This window comes from Oryctolagus cuniculus, chromosome 5 (assembly GCF_964237555.1).
Source record: "Oryctolagus cuniculus chromosome 5, mOryCun1.1, whole genome shotgun sequence".
In the NCBI taxonomy this organism is placed as follows: domain Eukaryota; kingdom Metazoa; phylum Chordata; class Mammalia; order Lagomorpha; family Leporidae; genus Oryctolagus; species Oryctolagus cuniculus.
In genome coordinates, this window is record NC_091436.1 from 83,494,540 (window position 1) to 83,516,877 (window position 22,338).

At 43.4% G+C, this 22,338-nt stretch overlaps 1 protein-coding gene across 1 annotated transcript in view; it reads left to right on the forward strand.

Annotated features, from left to right (window-relative positions):
* The first annotated feature begins 404 nt into the window (after positions 1-404).
* The window catches only part of RNGTT (RNA guanylyltransferase and 5'-phosphatase), a 323,382-nt gene continuing 301,448 nt past the window's right edge, over positions 405-22,338 (forward strand). The window contains exons 1-2 of the mRNA XM_002714574.5: positions 405-706; positions 16,927-17,036. Coding sequence (XP_002714620.1) covers positions 643-706; positions 16,927-17,036 — 174 coding nt within the window. The 5' untranslated portion in view covers positions 405-642. The remainder of the gene's footprint in view (positions 707-16,926; positions 17,037-22,338) is intronic.

Here is a 22,338-nt window from a genome sequence, read left to right on the forward strand (position 1 = left end):
GTTCCTCTGATTCGCATTAAGGGGAATCTTCCCATCAAACCCAGATCCGGGCGGGACACAAAACTTGAGCTGTGACAGTGGAGAGAGGCCTTTTTCATCAGTACAATTAATGCCTTTATGAAAGCTACAGGTCAATGAAATCATGAAAAAAAGCTTGCTGTCCTTCTAGTGTGTGGGATTGTTTTTAGTCATCTACGTGGGAAAAGAAAATACTATACAGGTCCCTCACCCCGGTACGGGACCGGGATGACTGCGCACGCGCAGAGGCGGTCTGCTCACGCTTCGCAGCTCGGAGGGGCGGGGCGAAGGTAGCCCCGCTCCACCCATTCGCCTTGGCTTTAACTCCTTGCCATCCCTCCGCCGAGTTTCCTTTCTTTCCCCTTTGACCTCGGAAAGAAGGGGGCGGGGACTTTAGGGGGCGGAAGTCGCGGTGCATTGTGGGTTCGGATAGAGCGGCGGAGTTGAGCCTGAATGAAAGTGGCGCGCCGCCCCTGATGTTATCCGGCTAGGAGCGGCTGGCGTTCGGATCCCAGGCGGTGTTCGGGTGCCGCGGACCTCTGGTGGGCACCAGACCTCGAGGAGGCGGCGGCAGAGGCGCGGCGAGTGTTGGTGAAGCCGAGCGGCTCTGCGCGGCCCCAAGACATGGCTCAAAACAAGATCCCACCGCGGTGGCTGAACTGTCCTCGGCGCGGCCAGCCGGTTGCAGGTAACCCGGGCAGGAGGTGTTCCAGGTCCCGCACCCACACGGGCAGGGGGTGGGCCGCCCGGGGAGCCCAGCTTTCGGTGGTCCCGGGTCTGTCAGTGATATTTCAGGACCCCGATGTGCCGGGTCGAGAGAAGCTTCGTGGATGAGTGTTTGGGACCGCGGACGGGAGGGGGTGGGTCGGTCGATGGGGGTTACTTGTCACTGCGCCTGCAAGGCTAAGTGTTGCGGACGGGATGGTTTGTGCGGCAGGAGTGGAGGACCCAGGACACTGTAGACAGTACTTGGAAGCTTACAAGTTTGTGAATCTTCTAGGGTTCAGCCCTCCCGTTGGAAGGAGACAGGGCGGGTTAGGGAGGGAGAAAGGATAAGGAGGAGGAGGGCATGTAGCGCCCAGTGGGGAAAACGGACCGACACCGAGGCTGAGAAGACGGAGGTTTTTTGTTAAGTGACTTTTATTGTGGGTTTTTCATCTCTATTGAGTTTGAAATATAATAAGCTTTAAAGTGTACAGTTTGATAAATTGAGACTATACGCACGTATACATTCTAGGAGACACCTATGAAACCATGGCCCCTCAAAGTTTCCCCTTGTTTCTTGGTAATCCCTTCCTTCTTAGGCAACCAGCCATCTACTTTCTATAGATTAGTTTGCATTTTCTAGAGTTTTTTAAATTCTAGAAATACTGTATGGGAGCATATAGTTGGGGTGTGCGTGTCTGGCCTGTTTTTCTCAGCTGTGCTGTTTAGAGACTCCTTCAGGTTGTTGCGTGGATTGATAACTCATTTCTTTTCGTTGCTAAGTGGTATTCCTTTTGTTAGGGATACTCTGTACTTTGCTTTCTGTTCTTCTGTTGATGGTCTTTAGGGTTGTTTCCAGTTTTTAGCTATTACAGATAGACTTGCCGTGAACATTCGTGCACAGTTATTTGGGTGGAAATCTCTAGGAGAGGAATGGCTGGATCAGGTATAGGTGTACGGATAGTTTTCTGAGAAACTCCTGCTTCTCTTCCGAGGCAGTACCATTTTCCGTTGCTGCCATCAGTGCATTTTATTTGTTCGCGTGGTCCAGGACACTTGGTGTGGTCAGTCGTATTAGTTGTAGCCATTGCGATAGATGTGGAGTAAGATCTTTACGTGGTTTGATGTTGAGCGTCTTTTCACGTGCCTCTTGACTACTCATATCTTCTGTGAAGTATCCAGATCTTTTGCTGATGTTGAAGTTGGGCTCATCTCACTGAGTTGTTAGAGTTCCTTATACAGTCTCTGTTGAATGTATGTTTTTGCAAGCCTTTTCTCCAGTCTGTGGCTTACTTTTTCATTCTCTAAAATTTCTTTTGAAGGGTGAAAGCTTGACATTTTAACTAACTTCAACTTACTGCTTTTTCTAGGAGCTAGTTTTGAAATGAAATTAAAAGATTTTGTAGCTAAGAGTATTTACTAATTATGTACATATTTATTGTGAGCCTAATTATTTCAAATTATTGAGGAGGAGATTCTGTAGACACTTTTTGTTTAGGTTTGTTGAATCTTCTAGTTTGTCAGATTTTTGCATTTTGTGTAAAATCATCAATGAAGCATACAAACAATGGATAAAAGTGATATTGAAGATGATCTAAGCAACTCTTAGTGTATATTTGGAATTAGAAAACAGTTTGCAAATCAAATTGAGTTTTTTTTTTTTTTTAATTTATTTGAATGGCAGAGTTACAGAGAGAGAGAGAATTTCCATACATTGCCTTCATTCCCCAAATGGCCGCAATGGCCAGGGCTGGGCCCTGTGGAAGCCAGGAGCCAGGAGCTCATCTGGATCTCCCATTGAGGTGCAGGGACCCAAGCACTTGGGCTGTCCATTGCTTTCCCAGGCACGTTAGCAGGGAGCTGGATTGGAAGTGGAGGATCTGGGTCTGGGACTGGATCTGGTGCCCATATGGGATGCCGGTGTTGCGAGTGGCTGCTTAACTCTGCCAGGCCATGACGCTGACCCCACCAGTCAAGTTTTTAAAAAATTTTTTGGGAAATTGAGCTAAACTAGTGATGGTGTGCTCCAGATTTGTGGTGCTCAAACTTTAGAGTATCTCAAAATAAAATGGAAGGCTTATTAAAACCTCAGTGGCATCCACCCTTAGAATTTTCATTTTTCATTAGTTCCCAGATAATGCTCTTGATCCTGATCTGGAAACAAATTATTTTTTTCATGGAATTTTAAAACAGAGTTTTTTTTTTTTTTTTTTTTAATGATTTAATTATTTATTTTTGAAAGAGACAGAAAGAGATATCTTCCATCTGCTAGCTTACTCCCCAGGTGGCCACAATGGCCAGGAGTGGGCCAGGACAAAGCTAGGAGCCAGGAGACTTACCTGGCTCATCCACGTGGGTGGGCAGGGGCCCAAGCATTGGGGCCATCCTCCGCTGCTTTTTCCCAGGCCATTATCAGGGAGCTAGATAGGAAGTGGAGCAGCTGGGAACCAGCACCCGTGTGTGATCCTGGAGTCTCAGCTGGTGGCTTTACTCACTATGCTGCAATGCTGGCTTCTAAAACAGAGTTTTAATAAAAGACTCACAACTTGGCTGTGGCAATCAGAATACTGACTTTAGTTAGAAACATAGGACAAAAGTGGCACTAGTTGGAGGACTGGTAGTAGTGAGTAAGGTGCTTTGATCCAGACAGTTTATATCTCTCCGAGAAAGGGAGTTGGGTGCCTTATTAAAAATCCTACTCTGCAAAAGCAGTGGAAGATGACTCAAGTGCTTGGGCCCCTGCACCAGTGTGGGCGACTGGAAGAATCTTCTGGCTCCTGGCTTTGGCCTGGCCCAGTCCTGGTTATTGCAGCCATTTGGAGAGTGAACCAGTGGATGGAAGTTCTTGCTGTTTCTCCCTCTCTCTGTCAGTAATTCTGCCTCTTAAATGAATAAATAAATCTTTAAAAAAATCCTACTGTGCTGGTAATGAAGAGGGTCTGGGATAGTTTTTTTTTTAATTTTTTTAATTATTTATTTATTTATTTATTTTGACAGGCAGAGTGGACAGTGAGAGAGAGAGACAGAGAGAAAGGTCTTCCTTTGCCGTTGGTTCACCCTCCAATGGCCGCCGCGGCCGGCGCGCTGCGGCCGGCGCACCGCGCTGATCCGATGGCAGGAGCCAGGAGCCAGGTGCTTCTCCTGGTCTGCCATGGGGTGCAGGGCCCAAGCACCTGGGTCATCCTCCACTGCACTCCCTGGCCACAGCAGAGAGCTGGCCTGGAAGAGGGGCAACCGGGACAGAATCCGGCGCCCTGACCGGGACTAGAACCCGGTGTGCCGGCGCCGCAAGGCGGAGGATTAGCCTAGTGAGCCGCGGCGCTGGCTGGGATAGTTTTTTTTTGTTTTCTTTTTATTGTATTGGAATATTTTGACCTCTAAGGTTAGACTCTTTTTTTAAATTTATTTAAAAGTCACAGTTACAGAGAGGCAGAGGCAGAGAGTAAGAGACAGAGAAAACATCATCCATCTGCTGGTTCACTCCCCAAATGGCCGCAATGGCCAGAGCTGAGCCAATCTGAAGCTAGGAGCCAGGAGCTTCTTCTGGGTCTTCCCACGTGGGTGCAGAGGCCCAAGGATTTGGGCCATCTTCTACTGCTTTCCCAGGCCAAAGCAGAGAGCTGGATAGGATGAGGAGCAACTGGGACTTGAACCGGTGGCCATACGGATGCTGGCACTGCAGGTGGTGGCTTTACCCACTGCGCCACAGCGCCAGCCCCTAGACTCTTGATTATTGTGATTGAGTCACTAAGCGTACCTATCTGATTGTGTTCTCTGGATAGAACCCTGGACCTCATGACAACCAAACTGGATCACTGGCTTGTGATACTTTTAGAAAGTAAAATGAACATACAGTTCTTGATCAGTTTCTCTGATTTATCCTTAATGTTCCGTGTCTCTGTGTCCTAGCAGTGTTCATATATCATATTGTGTATTTTGGAAATGTAGGATTAGCAGTACTTTACTGGAGCAGAGCAAAGTATACTAGTAATACCCTTGAAAGCTTTAGTGAGAAATAAATCATGCAAAGCTTTAGTGAGAAATAAATCATGCATACTCCCATTTTCTACTTTTTTTTTCTGATTATAAAAGTAACCCACACTCATTGTATAATTTCTTTGAAATTTTGCATATCGAAGAAAACATATGGCTGCTCAGATTTTTTTTTTTTTTTAACAGGCAGAGTGGATAGTGAGAGAGAGAGACAGAGAGAAAGGTCTTCCTTTTGCTGTTGGTTCACCCTCCAATGGCCGCCACGGCTGGCGCACTGCGGCCGGCGCACCGCGCTGATCCGATGGCAGGAGCCAGGTGCTTCTCCTGGTCTCCCATGGGGTGCAGGGCCCAAGCATTGGGCAATCCTCCACTGCCTTCCCTGGCCACAGCAGAGAGCTGGCCTGGAAGAGGGGCAACTGGGAAAGAATCCGGCACCCCAACTGGGACTAGAACCTGGTGTGCCGGCGCCGCTAGGTGGAGGATTAGGCTAGTGAGCCGCGGCGCCGGCTCAGATTTTTTTTTTCATGGATAAAGATGTACCTTATCAGCACTAGAAGTTCATACTTTTCATGAGTCAGAAAAAAGTTGAAGCTAATTAGTTATAATCTATTCCCCTGTAAAGTCATCATTTTTCTTTTAAGATTTATTTATTTATTTGAAAGGCAGAGTTATTTATTTTAATTTTTTTGACAAGCAGAGTGGACAGTGAGAGAGAGAAACAGAGGGAAAGGTCTTCCTTTGCCGTTGGTTCACCCTCCAATGGCCGCCGCGGCTGGTGCGCTGCGGCCGGAGCACCGCACAGATCCGAACGCGGGAGCCAGGTGCTTTTCCTGGTCTCCCATGGGGTGCAGGGCCCAAGCACTTGGGCCATCCTCCACTGCCTTCCCAGGCCACAGCAGAGAGCTGGCCTGGAAGAGGGGCAACCGGGACAGAATCCGGCGCCCCGACTGGGACTGGAACCCGGTGTGCCGGCGCCGCTAGGTGGAGGATTAGCCTATTGAGCTGCGGCGCCAGCTAAGGCGGAGTTATATATAGAGAGAAGAGGCAGAGAGAGAGAAGTCTTCCATTTGCTGGTTCACTCCCCAGTTGGCCGCAACGGTCGGAGCTATGCCGATCTGAAACCAGGAGCCAGGGGCTTCTTCTGGGTTTCCCATGCATGTGCAGGGGCTCAAGGACTAGGGCCATCTTCTACTGCTTTCCCAGGCCATAGCAGAGAGCTGGATCAGAAGAGGAAAAGCCAGGACTTGAACTGGTGCCCATATGGGATTTTGGCACTGCAGGCTTCGGCTTTACCCACTAGGCCACAGCACCAGATCTGTAGTCATCTTTTCTAATTATACTAGCCTTCTGGTGAAAGAGAGCTCCTGGTGATAGGGCCAAGCTTTGTCTCTGAAGTTCGGATTTTTTCTTTATTTCTTTTGAATAATAGATTTCAGGTAATATCTTGAAGAAAATAAACATCTCATTTCTTAAAGGTATATCATATAAGATGTAATTATTTTGCACTAACCGTATATAAAAAACTAAGGATTGTGGGACTATAAATATGATACATAGTTTTGTGATAGTGGTGGTGACTTTGAATTTATTTTCCATAGCAAATATTTGTGTATCTACTTTGTGCTAGTTCTTGGGGCTGGGTCCTCACCTTAGAAAGCACATTTTTGAGAGTAGTCAGCCATCAGTCCTGTCGTAATAAATGCAGCAATGATTCTGTTGTAAAATATGATGGACTACCAGAGGTAATAAACCTAATTCTTTGCTTGAGGTTGTTTGTGGAAGAAGAGATATGATGGAAGAAGAGATCAAGGAAGACTTTCTAGAAAAGGTACACTTGAGTTATCTTGAATAAACAGAAGTGTGGCAGCCAGAGGGCTGGGAGGTGTTTTTGGAAAGCCCGTGTGTTAGGCTAGGATGATATTGGTGGAGATCTTGGACTGAAAAAGTCTATTCTGGAGGGTTTCAGTGAGGATATGAAGTATACAGGTTCAGCAGGATGTGATGAGGAGTTTTAATATCTTCAGTACACCTTTAGTGTGCACTGACAAAACATTGTAGTTTTCTAAACATTCTGTGAGATGATTTGATTTCATTTTAAAATTTACTTTATCTTTAACGAACTCATGGAGACAAAAGTGGAAATGGTGAGCCTAGTTAAGAACTTGCAGTCTAGATGAAAGACAATGGTGATAGTTTACACGTGGAAAGTGGAGCGTGGAGGGATGATTTGAGAATTATTAAAAAGGGAAAATGGATAGAAATTGGTGTTGGATTTAGAATGAAAAAAAAAAAAGTCAAAACTGAGTCTCCTGTTTCTGGCTTATGCTATGTGATGATTGTGTCTTAGGAGAGAGAAGCACGTAGTCTCGAGGAGATACTGTTAAGATCCTGATTACTCAGGTCGGGTTCCTGAGTAAATGGTAGGATATATGGATTAGAATTTTAAAAAGTTTGAAGTGGAGATGTACATATGAGAATTGTTAGCATAAAGACAATATTTAAAGACATGGCAGTTGATTGGTTAGGATAAGATTTAAGTAATGCCAATTTCTCTAACAACTCCCCAAACTTAGGCGTTCCAGTGAACATGTTTATTTCTTCCTTATATCACAATGCCTTGTATGTGAGGGAACTTTCCCAAGAGGCTTCTCTCTGATTGGTGACTGTCTAGGTTCTTTCCATTGTATAATGCTGTCCTCTTAAACATGTGATCCCTAGGGTTGCTATGGAAAGGGCAAGAGCAGGAATGGGTGATGTCTCAGGAGGTTTTATGGCCAGCATTGGTAGTGATAAAGTCCACTGCTGCCCTAATCTTATTGCCAGAATCCAGTCACCCAACTAAGAGAAGCTGAGAAATGTAGTGTTTCTGTGTATTCTGGAGGAAGAAAATAAATATAATTTGGTGAACAGATATGTAATTTCTAGCATGTCGATGGATAAGACCTTTTAGGAGAAGATAGAGTAGAAAATAGGGTGCCTGCACTGTGGCACATAGCAGGTAAAGCCGCCTGCAGTGCCAGCATCCCATATGGGTGCCGGTTCAAGTCCCAGCTGCTCCGCTTCTGATCCAGCTCTCAGCTGTGGCCTGGGAAAGTAGTAGAAGATAGCCCAAGTCCTTGGGTCCTTGCACCCATGTGGGAAGACTCGGAGGAGGCTCCTGGCTTCTGGCTTCAGATCTGCACAGCTTTGGCTGTTGCGGCCAGTTGGGGAGTGAACCAGTGAATGGAAGACCTCCCTCTCTCTCTGCCTCTCCTTCTCTGTGTAACTCTGACTTTCAGATAAATAAATAAGTCTTTAAAAAAAAAAATGAGTAGAAAATAGGCCCAAGATGGAATCTGTGGAAACCTGGCATTTGAAAATTGAGGAACAAAAGAGGGAACAAAGAAATTGAGGAATAGACAGAAATTGAGGGAGATAGAACCTACAGGAGTCTGATGTTGTAGAAGGCAAGAGAGTTTTTTAAGGAGGAAGTTGCCAGATATATGGAATGCTGCTAAGATGTTAAGGTATTAGAAAAGTTGATAGCAACATGGAATTTGTTGGTGGGAGATATTTTGGGAATGTGGGAGTGGATTGAAAATTTACTTGGTTGCAAGTTTTTTTTAAGGAGTTGTATTGACTACAAGTGTGGGTAGATGGCTCTGAGACCTGTGTAAAGAGTCTAAATCTCATCATTTGAGGTGAGGCTAAAATGGCCAAAAGTTTCAGTGGTCCTTGAAGGTATCAGAACTGACTTGAGAGGGACCTGGTTGCCCTGGGGCTTGCTAATTGGAAGAGGTAGGATAGCCTTTATTGGCCTATTTGCTAAGGTCATGAGGGGGCTTTAGTCATCTCAGCAAAAACTGCTGAGATGAAAACTAATGTTTCCCAAAGACTAGGTACAGTGTCAATTTGCTCTAGACTAGTGAGGATGAAAGATAGTGTACAAAATAGCAATCACCCCCCTGCTTATGCCAGGGTCTCTAATTCCTAGGAATGTAATGATTTCTAGGAGGAGGGGTAGTGAAGGGTGGGAGTGGGGTAGGATGAAGAGAGAAGCATTCTGATTTTATTGTGGCATATTTTGAATGGGAGCATACAGTTTTGCATAGTTATAGAGAAGTAGTGTTACTATATTTTTATTTTTTATACTTTAAAAATGTATTTATTTGTAAGAGTTACAGAGAGGCAGAGGCAGAGAGACAGAGAGAGAGAGCGATCTTCTGTCCGCTGGTTCACTCCCCAGATGGCTGTAATGGCGAGAGCTGGGCTGATCCGAAGCCAGGAGCCAGGAGCCTCTTCTGGGTCTCCCATGTGGGTGCAGGGGCCCAAGGACTTGTGCCATCTTCTGCTTTCCCAGGCCATAGTAAAGAGCTGGATCTTAAGTGGAGCAGCTGGGTCTTGAACTGTCGATACCAGCATATGGGATACCAGCACTGCAGGTGGCGGCTTTACCCGCTAGGCCACAGCGCTGGCCCCTGCGTTACTATATTCTTTCCCACATATGTAACACGTAAGTGAATTGGAAGTGAGGAAGTAATGATAGGAGCATGTATATTTAAGTCTTAAAAAAGTTCGGATATTAAGAGGAGTAAAAATGGAGTGTAAGTTGGAAAGTGATAAAGGAAAGGTTAGGGCTTGTTTCAGTGCTGATGGGAATGAGCCAGAAGATAGTGAGGTGCTGAAAATGGTAGGGGTATGGGAAGAAAGAAGGGTTGACTGATACTTCTTGAAGAACAAGATGGAAGGGAGCTCAGAGCCTAAGGGAGGATATTGGCTTTTAAAGGGAGGAAAAGGATGGGCTCGGATACAGAAGAGTTTGTAGGTTAGCTGTAAAGGTGAGGGAAATTTCTGCCCACTGCCCACAGGCAGAGAGAGAGGCGTTATAGAGTAGTGGTGACGTGGATGGACTTGGGTCCAGTCATTCCTCCTAACATTCACTATTAGAGTGATGCCTGTCAAGTTACTGAATCAATCTTGTCTTGGTTTCTTCTTCTGTAAAATGAGGATAATAACATTATTTATTATTAGGAATTAATAGATTAATTATGAAAGTATTGTAAAAGTGCCTGACATAAACATGATTTAGTTAGCTTTTATTATTAATGACTTAATGTTTCTTTTTTTCTTTTCTTTTCAGTGAGGTATAAGGTAAAGTCAGTTGAATAGGGTTGGGGAAGCTTGGTATATTTTAACACTGAAGAAGCCAGGAGCCTAGAACTCAATCTGGGTCTCTGGTGTAGGTAGCAGGGATCCATATATGCGAGTTGTCATCTGCTACTTCTCCGGGTGTACATTAGCAGGAAGCTGTAATCCCAAAAGTGGAGCTGGGAACTTGAACCCAGGCACTATGGTATGGGATGCAGGCCTCCTAAGTGGTGGCTTAATTGGTGTGCCAAATGCCCATCCAGAAAAAGATGGGAACATTTATTACAGAGCATAGTTAGTGGTATGTGGTAGGATTGCCTTTGAAATTGGTAATTATTATTTATGGTGTCACCTGTCTTGAGCTGTGAGGCCTTCTCAAGGAGGCCTTACTTGCATAGGTGTGTGCACAAAAAAATTGGGAAGTTAGGTTCACTGAGATCTGGGTTTGTCTGAGATGAGTGTGACTGATTCATGAGAGTGGAGCAAGGAGGGAGGTTAAGGATATTGACAGAGGACTGACGGTGATGCTAAGCTCTGGTGTGGGATAAGGAAAGGGAAGCCTGAAAGAGCTGATAGAAGCAGGATTGGACCTCAGAGACTATAATGAGGAGAGAAATCTAATGGGATATATCTCCTTGTGTGTCATATCATTTACCATTATATTCATTGGGTATGGGTTGTCTTTATCCAGTGGAATGTACATGTTATGAAGCAGGATTTTTTCCCCCTGTTTTTTCTTTTCTGTAATTCCATGCACCCAAAGCAATGCTTGTATATGGTAGGCACTTGTTGATTATCTATTACATAAACTGAATGAAGTATAAGATGAGATGATGCTGAAGGTGGTGGGAAATGCCAGATTCTGTGTTTTGAAGGTGAATCTGACAGGATTTACTAACAGATTGGATGTGGGGTTTGAGAGAAGGAGAGGAGTCAAGGATAACCCCAAAGATTTTGGCCTGAGCTACTGAAAGAATGGCATTGCCATTTGCTGATATGGGGAAGACCATTAGAGGAATGGCTTTTAGAGTTTGAATATCAAGAGATCAGATTTGGATACCAAATCTGAGATATCCATTAGACATAAAGTAGGGAATGTATCAGGTAGGCAAATTGATATTTGAGTCTAGAGTTAAGGGAGAGGTCTAGACTAGAGATAAATTTGTAAGTCATCAACACATTCTTAGCTTTATTTATTTATTTAAATATTTTTATTTATTTACTTGAGAGGCAGAGTTAGAGAGAGAGAAGAGGAGGAGAAACAGAGAGAGAGAGAGGTCTTCCATCCACTGGTTCACTCCCCAAATGGCTGCAGTGGTTGGAACTGGACCGGTCCGAAGCCAGGAGCCAGGAGCTTCTTCTGGGTCTCCCATGTGGTTGCAGGGGCCCAAGTGCTTGGGCCATCTTCTACTTTCCCAGGTTTTAGCAGGGAGTTGGATTGGAAGGGGAATAGCTGGGACTAGAACCAGCGCCTATATGGGATGCCAGTGCCGCAGGTGGAGGATTAGCCTACTGTGCCACAGCATCAGCCCTATATTCGTGGCTTTTAAAGCCATATGACTAGATGAGACCCGAGAGAGAGAGAGCATAGATAGAAAAGGGATCTGTGGGCCAGTGCTGTGGTGTACTGGATAAAGTTGCCATATGTGGCACCAGCATCCCATCTGGGTGCTGGTTTGAGTCCTGGCTGCTCCAGTTCCAATCCAGCTCCTTGCTAATTTGCCTGAGAAAGCAGGAGAAGATGGCCCTGGTGCTTGGACCCCTGCACCCATGTGGGAGACCTGGAAGAAGCTCCTGGTTCCTGGTTTCAGATCAGCCCATCTTTGGCTCTTTCGGCCATTTTGGAAGGGAACTAGTGGATGGAAAACATTCTCTCTCTCTGTCTCTCCCTCCCTCTCCTTCTCTCTCTGTAACTCTGCCTTTCAAATGAATAAATCTTAAAAAGAAAAGAAAAGAGATCTAAGTACTGATCCTTCAGACAAAGCACAGAGGGGCCAAGGAAGCACCTGTAAGGGAGACTGAGAAGGAGGGGTCAGAAAAACAGAAGGGAAACCAGGAGGTTGTAGTATCCCAGAAGCTAAGTGAAGAAAGGATTCAAGAACTCCCTCAGTTGTCTCTTATGCTGCTGAGAGCTTAAGTGAGGTAAGGACTGAGAAGTGACCAGTGGGTTTAGCAAAATTGAGTTTATCGGTGACTTTGAATAGTTTCGTAGAAAACAAAACTTAAAAAAATTAATTTTTTTTCCTGAAACATGGGTTAAAGCCTCTGGACAGATATATGTTAAGACTTCATTTACATATTATTTTAAACAGATATTCTTATTGCTGATTTTATTGTGTTTGAAAGTATATATCAGTCGGCCGGCGCCACGGCTCACTAGGCTAATCCTCTGCCTGCGGTGCCAGTACTCCAGGGTTCTAGTCCCGGTTGGGGCGCCGGATTCTGTCCTGGTTGCTCCTCTTCCAGGCCAGCTCTCTGCTGTGGCCCGGGAAGGCAGTGGAGGATGGCCCAAGTGTTTGGGCCCTGCACCCACATGGGAGACCAGGAGGAAGCTCCTGGCTCCTGGCTTCGGATCGGCGCAGCGCGCCGGCCATAGCAGCCATTTGGGGGTGAACCAATGGAAAGAAGACCTTTCTCTTTCTCTCTAACTCTGCCTGTCAAAAAAAGAAAATATATATCAGTCACAATAGATTATTTAAATATTTACATACAAGGTGATTTTTCACTATTGTGATGCAGAATAAAAGGCCAGTCTTTATTTTTTTAAAGACTTATTTACTTGAAAGGCAGAGTTACAGAGAAGCAGAGGCAGAGAGAGAGAAAGGTCTTCATCCTCTGGTTCATTCACCAAATGGCTACAATGGCCTGAGCTGGGCTGATCCAAAGCCAGGAGCCAGGAGCTCCTTCTGGGTCTTCCACGTGGTTGCAGCTGCCCAACAACAAGGGCCTTCTATTGCTTTCCCAGGCCATACCAAAGAGCTGGATAGGAAGTGGAGGCAGCTGGGCATTTTTTTTTTTTTTTATTTGATAGGTAGAGTTAGACAGCGAGAGAGAAACAGAGAGAAAGGTCTTCTTTCCATTGGTTCACTCCCCAAATGACTGCTATGGCTGGCGCTGTGCTGTTCTGAAGCCAGGAGCCAGGTGCTTCCTCCTGGTCTCCCATGCGGGTGCAGGGCCCAAGGACTTGGGCCGTCCTCCACTGCTCTCCCGGGCCACAGCAGAGAGCCGGACTGGAAGAGGAGCAACTGGGACTAGAACCCGGTGCTCATATGGGAGGGTGGTGCTGCAGGCGGAGGGTTAACCAAGTGAACCATGGCGCTGGCCCATGGCAGTTGGGTCTTGAACCATTGTCCATATGGGATGCTGGCACTACAGGCAGCAGCTTTACCCGCTGTACTAAAGTGCCGGCCTCAAAGGCCAGTCTATTTTGCTGAAATTGTAGTTGTTTGGAGAGTGAGTTTGGTTTTCATCCTCGCATGATAGCATATCCTACTGTGATCTTTGCCCTGAGATGTAGGATAAGGTCCCTAAGATGGAGAAAATTCCAGTATTAATGTTAAAAACCATATAATCAGGAATAGTAAATAGTTACTTTACTTCATTATAGGGGCTGGCACTGTTGCGTAATGGCTAAGGCCGCCTTCAATACTTGCATCCTGTATGGGAGCTGTTTCGTATCCTGGCTGTTCCACTAAAAGCAATGGCTTAACCTGCTGTACTACAATACATGTTCCAAGTCCATAAATTTTTGTTGTTGTGGTTTAGAACTTAGTGTTTGTGAAAGTTTCATTCTCTGATAATTTTTCTTTTGTTATGTTTGATTGTTAAGGTCTAGACTTTATTTTGTCCTTAAAAGTTCCAAGGTGTACCTTTTTTTTTAAAAGATTTTATTTAATGAATGCAGATTTCATAGGTACAACTTTAGGAATATAGTGGTTTTTTCCTTTATACCCACCTTACCACCCCGACTCTTGTTCCACCTCCTACTCCCTCTCTCATTCCACCTCCTACTTCTTCTCCCATCCCATTCTTCATGAAGATTCATTTTTAATTAACATTCTTAATACAGAAGACCAACTCTATACTAAGTAAAGATTTCAGTATTTTATACCCCCCCCCCCACATACAACGTATAAAGTTCTGTTTGAGAACAAGTTTTGCAGTTAATTCTCATAGTACAACTCATTATGGACAGAGTTCCTACATGGGAGTAAGTGCACAGTGACTTCTGTTGTTAATTTAATAGTTAGCACTCTTATTTATGTAGTCAGTGATCACCCAAGACTCTTGCCGTGAGCTGCTAAGGGTATGGAAGCCTTTTGTGACCACAAACTCCGTCAGTATTTAGACAAGGCCATAAGCAAAGTGGAAGTTCTCTCCTCCAAGGTGTACTTTTTTTTTATAGAAAGCTTTTATTTAATAAATATAAATTTCAATAAGTATAACTCTTGGATTATAGTGGTTCTTCCCCCCATACCCGCCCTCCCCCCCCAAACCGTCCCACCTTCTACTCTCCCATCCCATTCTTCATTAAGATTCATTTTAAATTATCTTTATATATAGAAGATCAACAGATTTCAACAGTTTGCACCCATACAGACATACAAAGTATAAAGTACTGTTTAAAGACTAAATTTACTGTTAATTCTCATAGTACAACACATTAAGTACAGAGGTCCTCCATGGGGAGCAAGTACACAGTGATTCCTGTTGTTGATTTAACAATTGACACTCTTATTTGTGACATCAGTGATCACCTGAGGCTCTTGTCATGAGCTGCCAAGGCTATGGAAGCCTGTTGAGTCCACAGACTCTGACATTATTTAGACAGGGCCATAATCAAAATGGAAGTTCTTTCCTCCCTTCAGAGAAAGGTACCTCCTTCAAAAATGGTCCCTTCTTTCCACCAAGATCTCATTCACAGAGATCTTTCATGTAGGTCATTTTTTTTGCCACAGTGTCTTGGCTTTCCATGCCTGAAATGCTCGCATGGGCTTTTTTAGGCAGATCCAAATGCTTTAAGGGCTGATTCTGAGGCCAGAGTGCTGTTTAGGGCATTTGCCATTCTATGAGTCTGCTGTGTGTCCTGTTTACCATGTTGGACCATTCTCTCCTTTTTAATTCTATCAATTATTATTAGCAGACACTTGGTTTTATTTATGTGATCCCTTTGACACTTAATTCTATCTTTATGATCAATTATGAACAGTTATGAACTTAAACTGATCACTTTAACAATAAGATGGCATTGGTACCTGCCAACTTAATGGGATTTGGAGTCCCATGGCAAGTTTTTAGCTTTACCCTTAGGGGTAAGTCTGAGGGAATGTGTGCCGCACTGTACATCTCCTCCCTCTCTTATTCCCACTCTTATTTTTAAAAGGGATCAATTTTTAATTGGATTTAAACACCTAAGAATAATTCTGTGTTAAGTAAAGAATTCAACCAGTGATATTAAGTAGAAAAAGAAAATACTAAAAATAGGCCGGCGCCGTGGCTCAATAGGCTAATCCTCCGCCTTGTGGCGCTGGCACACTGGGTTCTAGTCCCGGTTGGGGTGCTGGATTCTGTCCCGGTTGCCCCTCTTCCAGGCCAGCTCTCTGCTATGGCCCGGGAGTGCAGTGGAGGATGGCCTAAGTGCTTGGGCCCTGCACCCCATGGGAGACCAGGAGAAGCACCTGGCTCCTGCCTTTGGATCAGCGCAGTGCGCTGGCCATGGCGGCCATTGGAGGGTGAACCAACGGCAAAAGGAAGACCTTTCTCTCTGTCTCTCTCTCACTGTCCACTCTGCCTGTCCAAAAAAAAAAAAAAAAAAAATAGTAAGCGATTCCTCAACAGGACAAGGGCTGATCAAGTCATTGCTTCTCATAGTGTCAGTTTCACTTCTACAGATTTTCTTTTGGGTGTTCAGTTAGTTGTAACAGATCAGGGAGAACATATATTTGCCCCTTTGGGACTGGCTTATTTCACTCAGCATGATGTTTTCCGGATTCCTCCATTTTACTGCAAATAACCAGATTTCATTTTTTTTTTTTTTTTACCTCTGGGTAGTATTTCATAGAGTACATGTCCCATAATTTCTTTATCCAGTCTTCTGTTGATGGGCATTTAGGTTGATCCCATGTCTTAGCTATTGTGAATTGCGCTGCAATAAACATTGAGGTGCAGATAGCTCTTTGACTTGCCAATTCAATTTCCCTTGGGTAAATTCTGAGGAGTGGTATGGCTGGGTCATATGGTAGGGCTGTATTCAGAATTTTGAGGTGTCTCCAAACTGTCTTCCATAGTGGCTTTACCAGTTTGCATTCCCACCAACAGTGGATTAGTGTGCCTTTTCCCCCACATCCTTGCTAGCATCTGTTGTTTGTTGTTCTGTATGAAAGCCAGGGTGAGGTGAAACCTCATTGTGGTTTTGATTTGCATTTCCCTGATGGCTAGTGATCCTGAACAATTTTTCATGTGTCTGTTGACCACTTGGATTTCCTCTTTTGAAAAATGCCTCTTTAAGTCCTCCAAGGTATACTTTTAAAAAGCTTATGTATTAGCCTTTCATTACTATAATGAAATAACTGAGGCAGGGTACTTTATAAAGAAGAGTTTATTTTGGCTCCAGTTGTGGAGATTTACAGTGCAGCATCAGGTGGGCCCCATGGGTTCAGTCTGTGGTGATGGTTATCTTGCTGGCAGAATCCTGAGGTGGCACGGAGTACCTCATGGCAAGAGACAGGAAGTATGCATGTCTATATCTCTGTGTGGCCCTTCTCCAGGTTTCAGTCATGGGCCCCACCCAACAACTTAATCCAAGCCACCACCAACAGGCAGCATGACTGGATTATGTTTTCTGCTCTTTCATTGCCATTAATGTAATACTTTGGGGACTAAACTGACTTGGTTGGGAAGATATTCAAATCATAACAGTTTAGTTTCCATTGAGAGTACTTCATGAAAAGTTGCATTTATAGATTATTTTTTCATTTAAAATATAGTATAGTAAGAAAGTGGTTTTATAAACTGCTAATTGTAGGGCTTTAACTTGGAACATTTTCTTTACTAAAAATTACTACCTATCTTAATGTTGTTTAGGAAGATTCTTACCTCTGAAGACAATGTTAGGACCAAGATATGATAGTCAAGTTGCTGAAGAAAATCGATTCCATCCAAGTATGCTCTCAAATTATCTAAAGAGTCTAAAGGTAAGAATCAAAAACTTGATTTAATATACATTTTCTTTTGTTCTTTAGGCACCTTTAAGAAAACTTTTTTCATTTTGATACAATTAATACACTCAGAAGTTGCAAAATTTGTACAAAGAATACTTCCCCTAGCTTTTCCCAGTGGTGACATTTTATATGATTGAGGCACAATATGAAAAGCAGGAAAATCAGCATTTGCATAGTTTTGTCAACTAGACTTTATTTAGGTATTTATTTAGGTATCTGTGTATGTGCAGTCCTGTACAGGTAGATCCCATGTAAATTTCTGCTGTGATTACAAACCTTCTATGCTTCCACAAAGGAACACTGTCAAGCTACCACTTACAGTCAGACTCTTTCCCTGCCACCCTGGCTGCTGCTAATTTATTTTCATCACGGTAGTTTTGTCCCTGTGAGAATGTTGTATAAATGGAATAGAATAGGATGTGACCTTTTGGGAATCCCCACCCCCTAGCATAATGGGCTTGAGAGCTGTGGAGGTTGTTGCATGTATCAACTAAAAGTTTGGTTCTTTTTGTTGCTGAGTAGTATTAAGTTGCATGCATGTACTACTTCTCTTGCTGAAGGATGTTTGGGTTTTCCCAGTTGTGGGGTAATAAAAGGTGCTGTGAACATTCCTGTGTGGTGTTCTGTGTGAATGGAAGTATTCCTTTGTCTGGGATCACCGCCCTCTGACGTATATGATTGTTGGTCATAGGATAAATGCATGTTTAGTTTTACAGGAAATTGCCAAACTCTCTTCTAGACTGCTTTCCCATTTTATTACCTATCAGGTAGCTTTTTAAGAGTAAATGAACCTTTGTGTGTGTGTGTTTTTTAAATATTATTCTATCATAATACCAGTTGTGTTAGTTTCCTAGGACTGCTGTGAAAAAGTACTACCGACTGGGTAGCTTGCAAGAGCAGATATTTAGTCTGTCATTTTTGGAAGCCAGCAGTTTGAAATCAAAGTGATTTGTGGAGGCTCAGAGTCAGACCGTGCCATCCTTGGTGCTCTTTTTTTTTTTTTTTTAATTTAAGATTTATTTATTTATTTGAATGGTGGAGTCACAGAGAGGCAGAGGCAGAGACAGGGAGAGAGATCTTCTATCCACTGGTTCACTTGTCAAATGGCCACAATGGCCAGAGGCAGGCCTATCTGAAGCCAGGAACCAGGAGGAAGCTGGTTCAGGGGCCCAAGGACTTGGACCATCTTTCACTGCTTTCCCAGCCATAGCAGAGAGCTGGATTGGAAGTGGAGCAGCCAGCAGCTTTACCCGCTACAACACAGTGCTGGCCCCTGTGCTCTTTGTTTTGTGGCTTCATCATTCTAGTCTCTGCTTCCATGGTCAGTCACATGATATTTTCCCTGTGTGTCTCCATCTTCACATTTTCTTCTTGTGAGGAACACCAGTCATTTGATTAGAGCCCACCGTAATCCAGCAAGAATTAACTTGATTACATCTGCAAAGACCTTATTGCCCTATTTCCAGATAAGGTCACGTTTATAGGTTCTTTGGGATTTGAACACATCTTCTTACAGGACGGAAGTCAACTCACAATACCAATCATCATTACTGGTTTATTTACTACTGGTAGTCTGTTATTGTATGCTGTATTAGCACATTGAGTGAACACTAGTTCCCATTATATGCAAGGCTTATATTATGAGATTGAAAAGTAATAACCACTTAGATTTTGAAAACCTGTTATTCATTCCTTTTCTTGGTGAGCCTTCAGTCATTTGTTTATATCTTATAGCTCATAAACTGTTTGTTATCATTATCAGTAATCATATTGAAAATCATAGCTAACATTTGTAGAATGTTGAAAACATTCTTGGCAGTGTGCTAAGTAAGAACTTGGACTTGGAAGCCAAGTATTGTGAATTTGATTCCCAGTTTGTCACTTAAAAATTTGCGTTTTCATGTTTCAGTTTCCTCATCTTACAAAATTAAACAACCGAGTACATGTAAAGTATGTAGAACAGTGCTTGGCAAAGACTAGGGATGCATCTACATCTCATGACAGCTCTGAGGTAGAAACTAGCATTATCCTTACACGAGAACTTAAAAGCTCATGAAAAACGGAATTAAAAGATAAATTTTATTTTGGTGCAGAGGTTTTCAAAATGCACTCGTAGTTTTTTCAGAATACACACTTTTTTTTCATGAACTTTTTGGAGACTCCTACTATTTTAGAAGTATACATTTTTGTCTGTTTTGCCATATGTGAAGTTTAAATGTTTTGGTCATAATTTCCCCCTTAGCAGTGGATTCTAATCATTATTTAAGCAAATCCAACATTAGGAAGTCAATAAAACCAATAAAAAGGAGAGAAAAAGAATGATTTAACAGTACAGATTGTTTCTCTCGCTATTCTTGCCAGAGAGCATATGCGTCAGAATGAGGTGGAAGATGTGTGAATTAGCTGTTCCTTTGAGCTTAGTTCACTCATGCATTGCTTAGTGAGACTGTCTTGCCAGGCTGAATGTGATTCTATTTTTCTAAAGATTCTTCACACCACATGGCCCCTGAACACAATCCAACCATTGCAGTTAGTGTTCAACAGAAGGAATAATGATTTTTGTTTCAACCCAGAAAGAAAAACTGTCTGTGATGGATTTATTGTGAGATGGGAGTAAGTCTCCAAAGAGATACACAGTGTATGACTATGTGTATTGTTTTCTATTGGTTATTTAAGGAATTTACAATAGAATTTTAACTGTACCTACTTTTGCCCCTATGTATTTATTTTAGAATTTAACTGCCTAAGATATGAGTCTACCTTAATGCTCTTTTTTATTGTCATTTAAAATTATTTTCATTTAAAAATTATTTGAGAGGCAGAGAGACAAAGGCAGATAGACTGATAGAGCTCTTACCTTCTGGTTCACTCCCCAAATGCTTGTAGAGGCCAGGAATGGGTCAGGCTGAAGCTGGGAACCAGGAAACTAATTCAGGTCTCTACATAGCAGGCAGAGACCCTTGAGCCATCACCAGCTGCCTCCCAGGATGCACACCAAGAGGAAGCTGGAATTGAGAGCAGAGCTGGGACTTGACCCCAGACATTTTCAAAGGGAACATAGGTGTCCCAGTTGTCATCTTAACTGCTCTACCAAATGGTGCTGCAATTTTATTTTTATATTTTTAGAAAATTACTTATTTGAGAGACAGATTCACAGAGAGAGAGAGCGAGCGAGCTCATCTGTTGGTTTATTTCCCAAGTATCTTCAGTGATAGGCGCTGAGATGGGGCCGAAGCCTGGAGCCAGGAAGTCTTAGGCTCCCATGTTGGTGGCAGGAACCCAAACACTTGAATCATCACCATTGCCTTCCACAGTCTGCATTGGCAGGAAGCTGGAGTCAGGAGCTAGAGCCAGGAGTTGAACCTGGCTACTGTGATATGGGAGGCAGGCATCTCAGTTGCTAGTTAAATGCCTGCTCTCATTTTTATTTTTTAATTTCAAAATAAATAATACTTCCACTCATGTTAGATCTTGAAAAGTCTTCTTTTGCCCTCTAGCTGCCCAGTCCCTAACCACATCCCTCATGGGTTTCACTATTTCTAGATTTTTTAGTTATTCAATTATTTTCTCCTCTTTATATTCAAGTTAGCATATTATATATGTTGATCTCAAACTTACCTTTTTTTAAAAGATTGATTTATTTATTTGAAAGGCAGAGTTACAGAGAGAGAGGGAGAGATGCACAGAGAGAGAGGTCTTTCATTCACTGTTTCACTCCCCAAATGGCTACAACTGCTGGAGCTGGGCTGATCTGAAGCCAGGAGCCAGGAACTTCTTCCATGCCTCTCATGTGGGTGCAGGGGACCAAGGACTTGGGCTGTCTTCTGCTACTTTTCCAGGCATATTAGCAGGGAGCTGGATCAAAAGTGGAGCAGCTGGGACTCAACTCAAATTGGCACCCATATGGGATTTTGGCACTGTAAGTGGAGTCTTAATCTACTATGCTGTGGTGCTGGCCCCTGAACCTTACTTTTTTAAAAAATGAGATTTTTAAAAATTTATTTGAAGGGCAGAGGGATAGAGGAGAGACACAGAGAAACACACGCACATACACACACACACACACACACACAGATATCTTCCATCCATTAGTTCAATCCCCAAATAGCCACAGCAGCTATTGGCTGGGCGTGACCAAAACCAGGAGTTAGGGAAGTCCATCCTGGTCTGTCAAATGGACAGCAGGGGCCCAAGTACTTAGGCTATCTTCTGTTGCCTTCCCAGGCCTATTAGTAGGAAGCTGGATTGGAAGCAGAGAAGCTGGGACTTGAATTGGCATTCTGATAGGGGATGCTGGTGTGGCTAGTGGGTGCTTATTCTACTGTGCCACAACATCTTAGCCCCTGCCCCGAACCTTAGTTTTTAAACCTAATAGTATATTCTCAAGATTTTCAAATATTAATACATAGTGAACTTTCTTTCTTTCTTTCTTTATTTAAAATTTTTTTTTTGACAGGCAGAGTGGACAGTGAGAGAGAGAGAGAGAGAAAGGTCTTCCTTTTCCGTTGGTTCACCCCCCAGTGGCTGCTAAGGCTGTGCTGATCTGAAGCCAGGAGCCAAGTACTTATCCTGGTCTCCCATGTGGGTGCAGGGCCCAAGCACTTGGGCCATCCTCCGATGCTTTCCCAGGCCACAGCAGAGAGCTGGATTGGAAGAGGAGCAACCGGAGCAGAATCCGGCACCCTGACTGGGACTAGAACTCGGGGTGCTGGCGTTGCAGGCGGAGGATTAGCCAAGTGAGCCGCGGCGCTGGCTGAACTTTCTTTTTTAAAAATAGTTTCATAGTATTAGAATGTTTACCTTGATTTATTTATTTAGTCTCTTACTGATTGACCTGGGTGGTTCCTTTTGTGCTTGCATTTTATTTATTGACAGTCTCATTTTTACTCTGTGTCTTCCTTGCATATTGTGCTCTGCATTGCTTCTGCTTTACTGTAGTCTGCTGTCTGTAGAAAGCTTATAAGCCCACCAGTTGAGGATGAGATCTAAATTAAAGGAAATACATTTGTATTGGCATTTTCTGAAATCTGCCATCTCATGTCTGCTTTTCTATTCTTCCTTCCCACATAGCTTCTTCAGTATTCTTAAGTCTTTCTGGAAAGGGGTTGGTGCTGTGGCATACTGGCATGGAAGAACCTAGACATTTTTATGTATATATAGGTTTTATGTGCCCCATTACCCGGTTTTTGTAGGATATCCAGGAAGAGAAGAGGGAAATTGCTGTCTTATCTTACCATCTTCATTTTTAACCCTTTTAACCCTTTCAAAGAATATA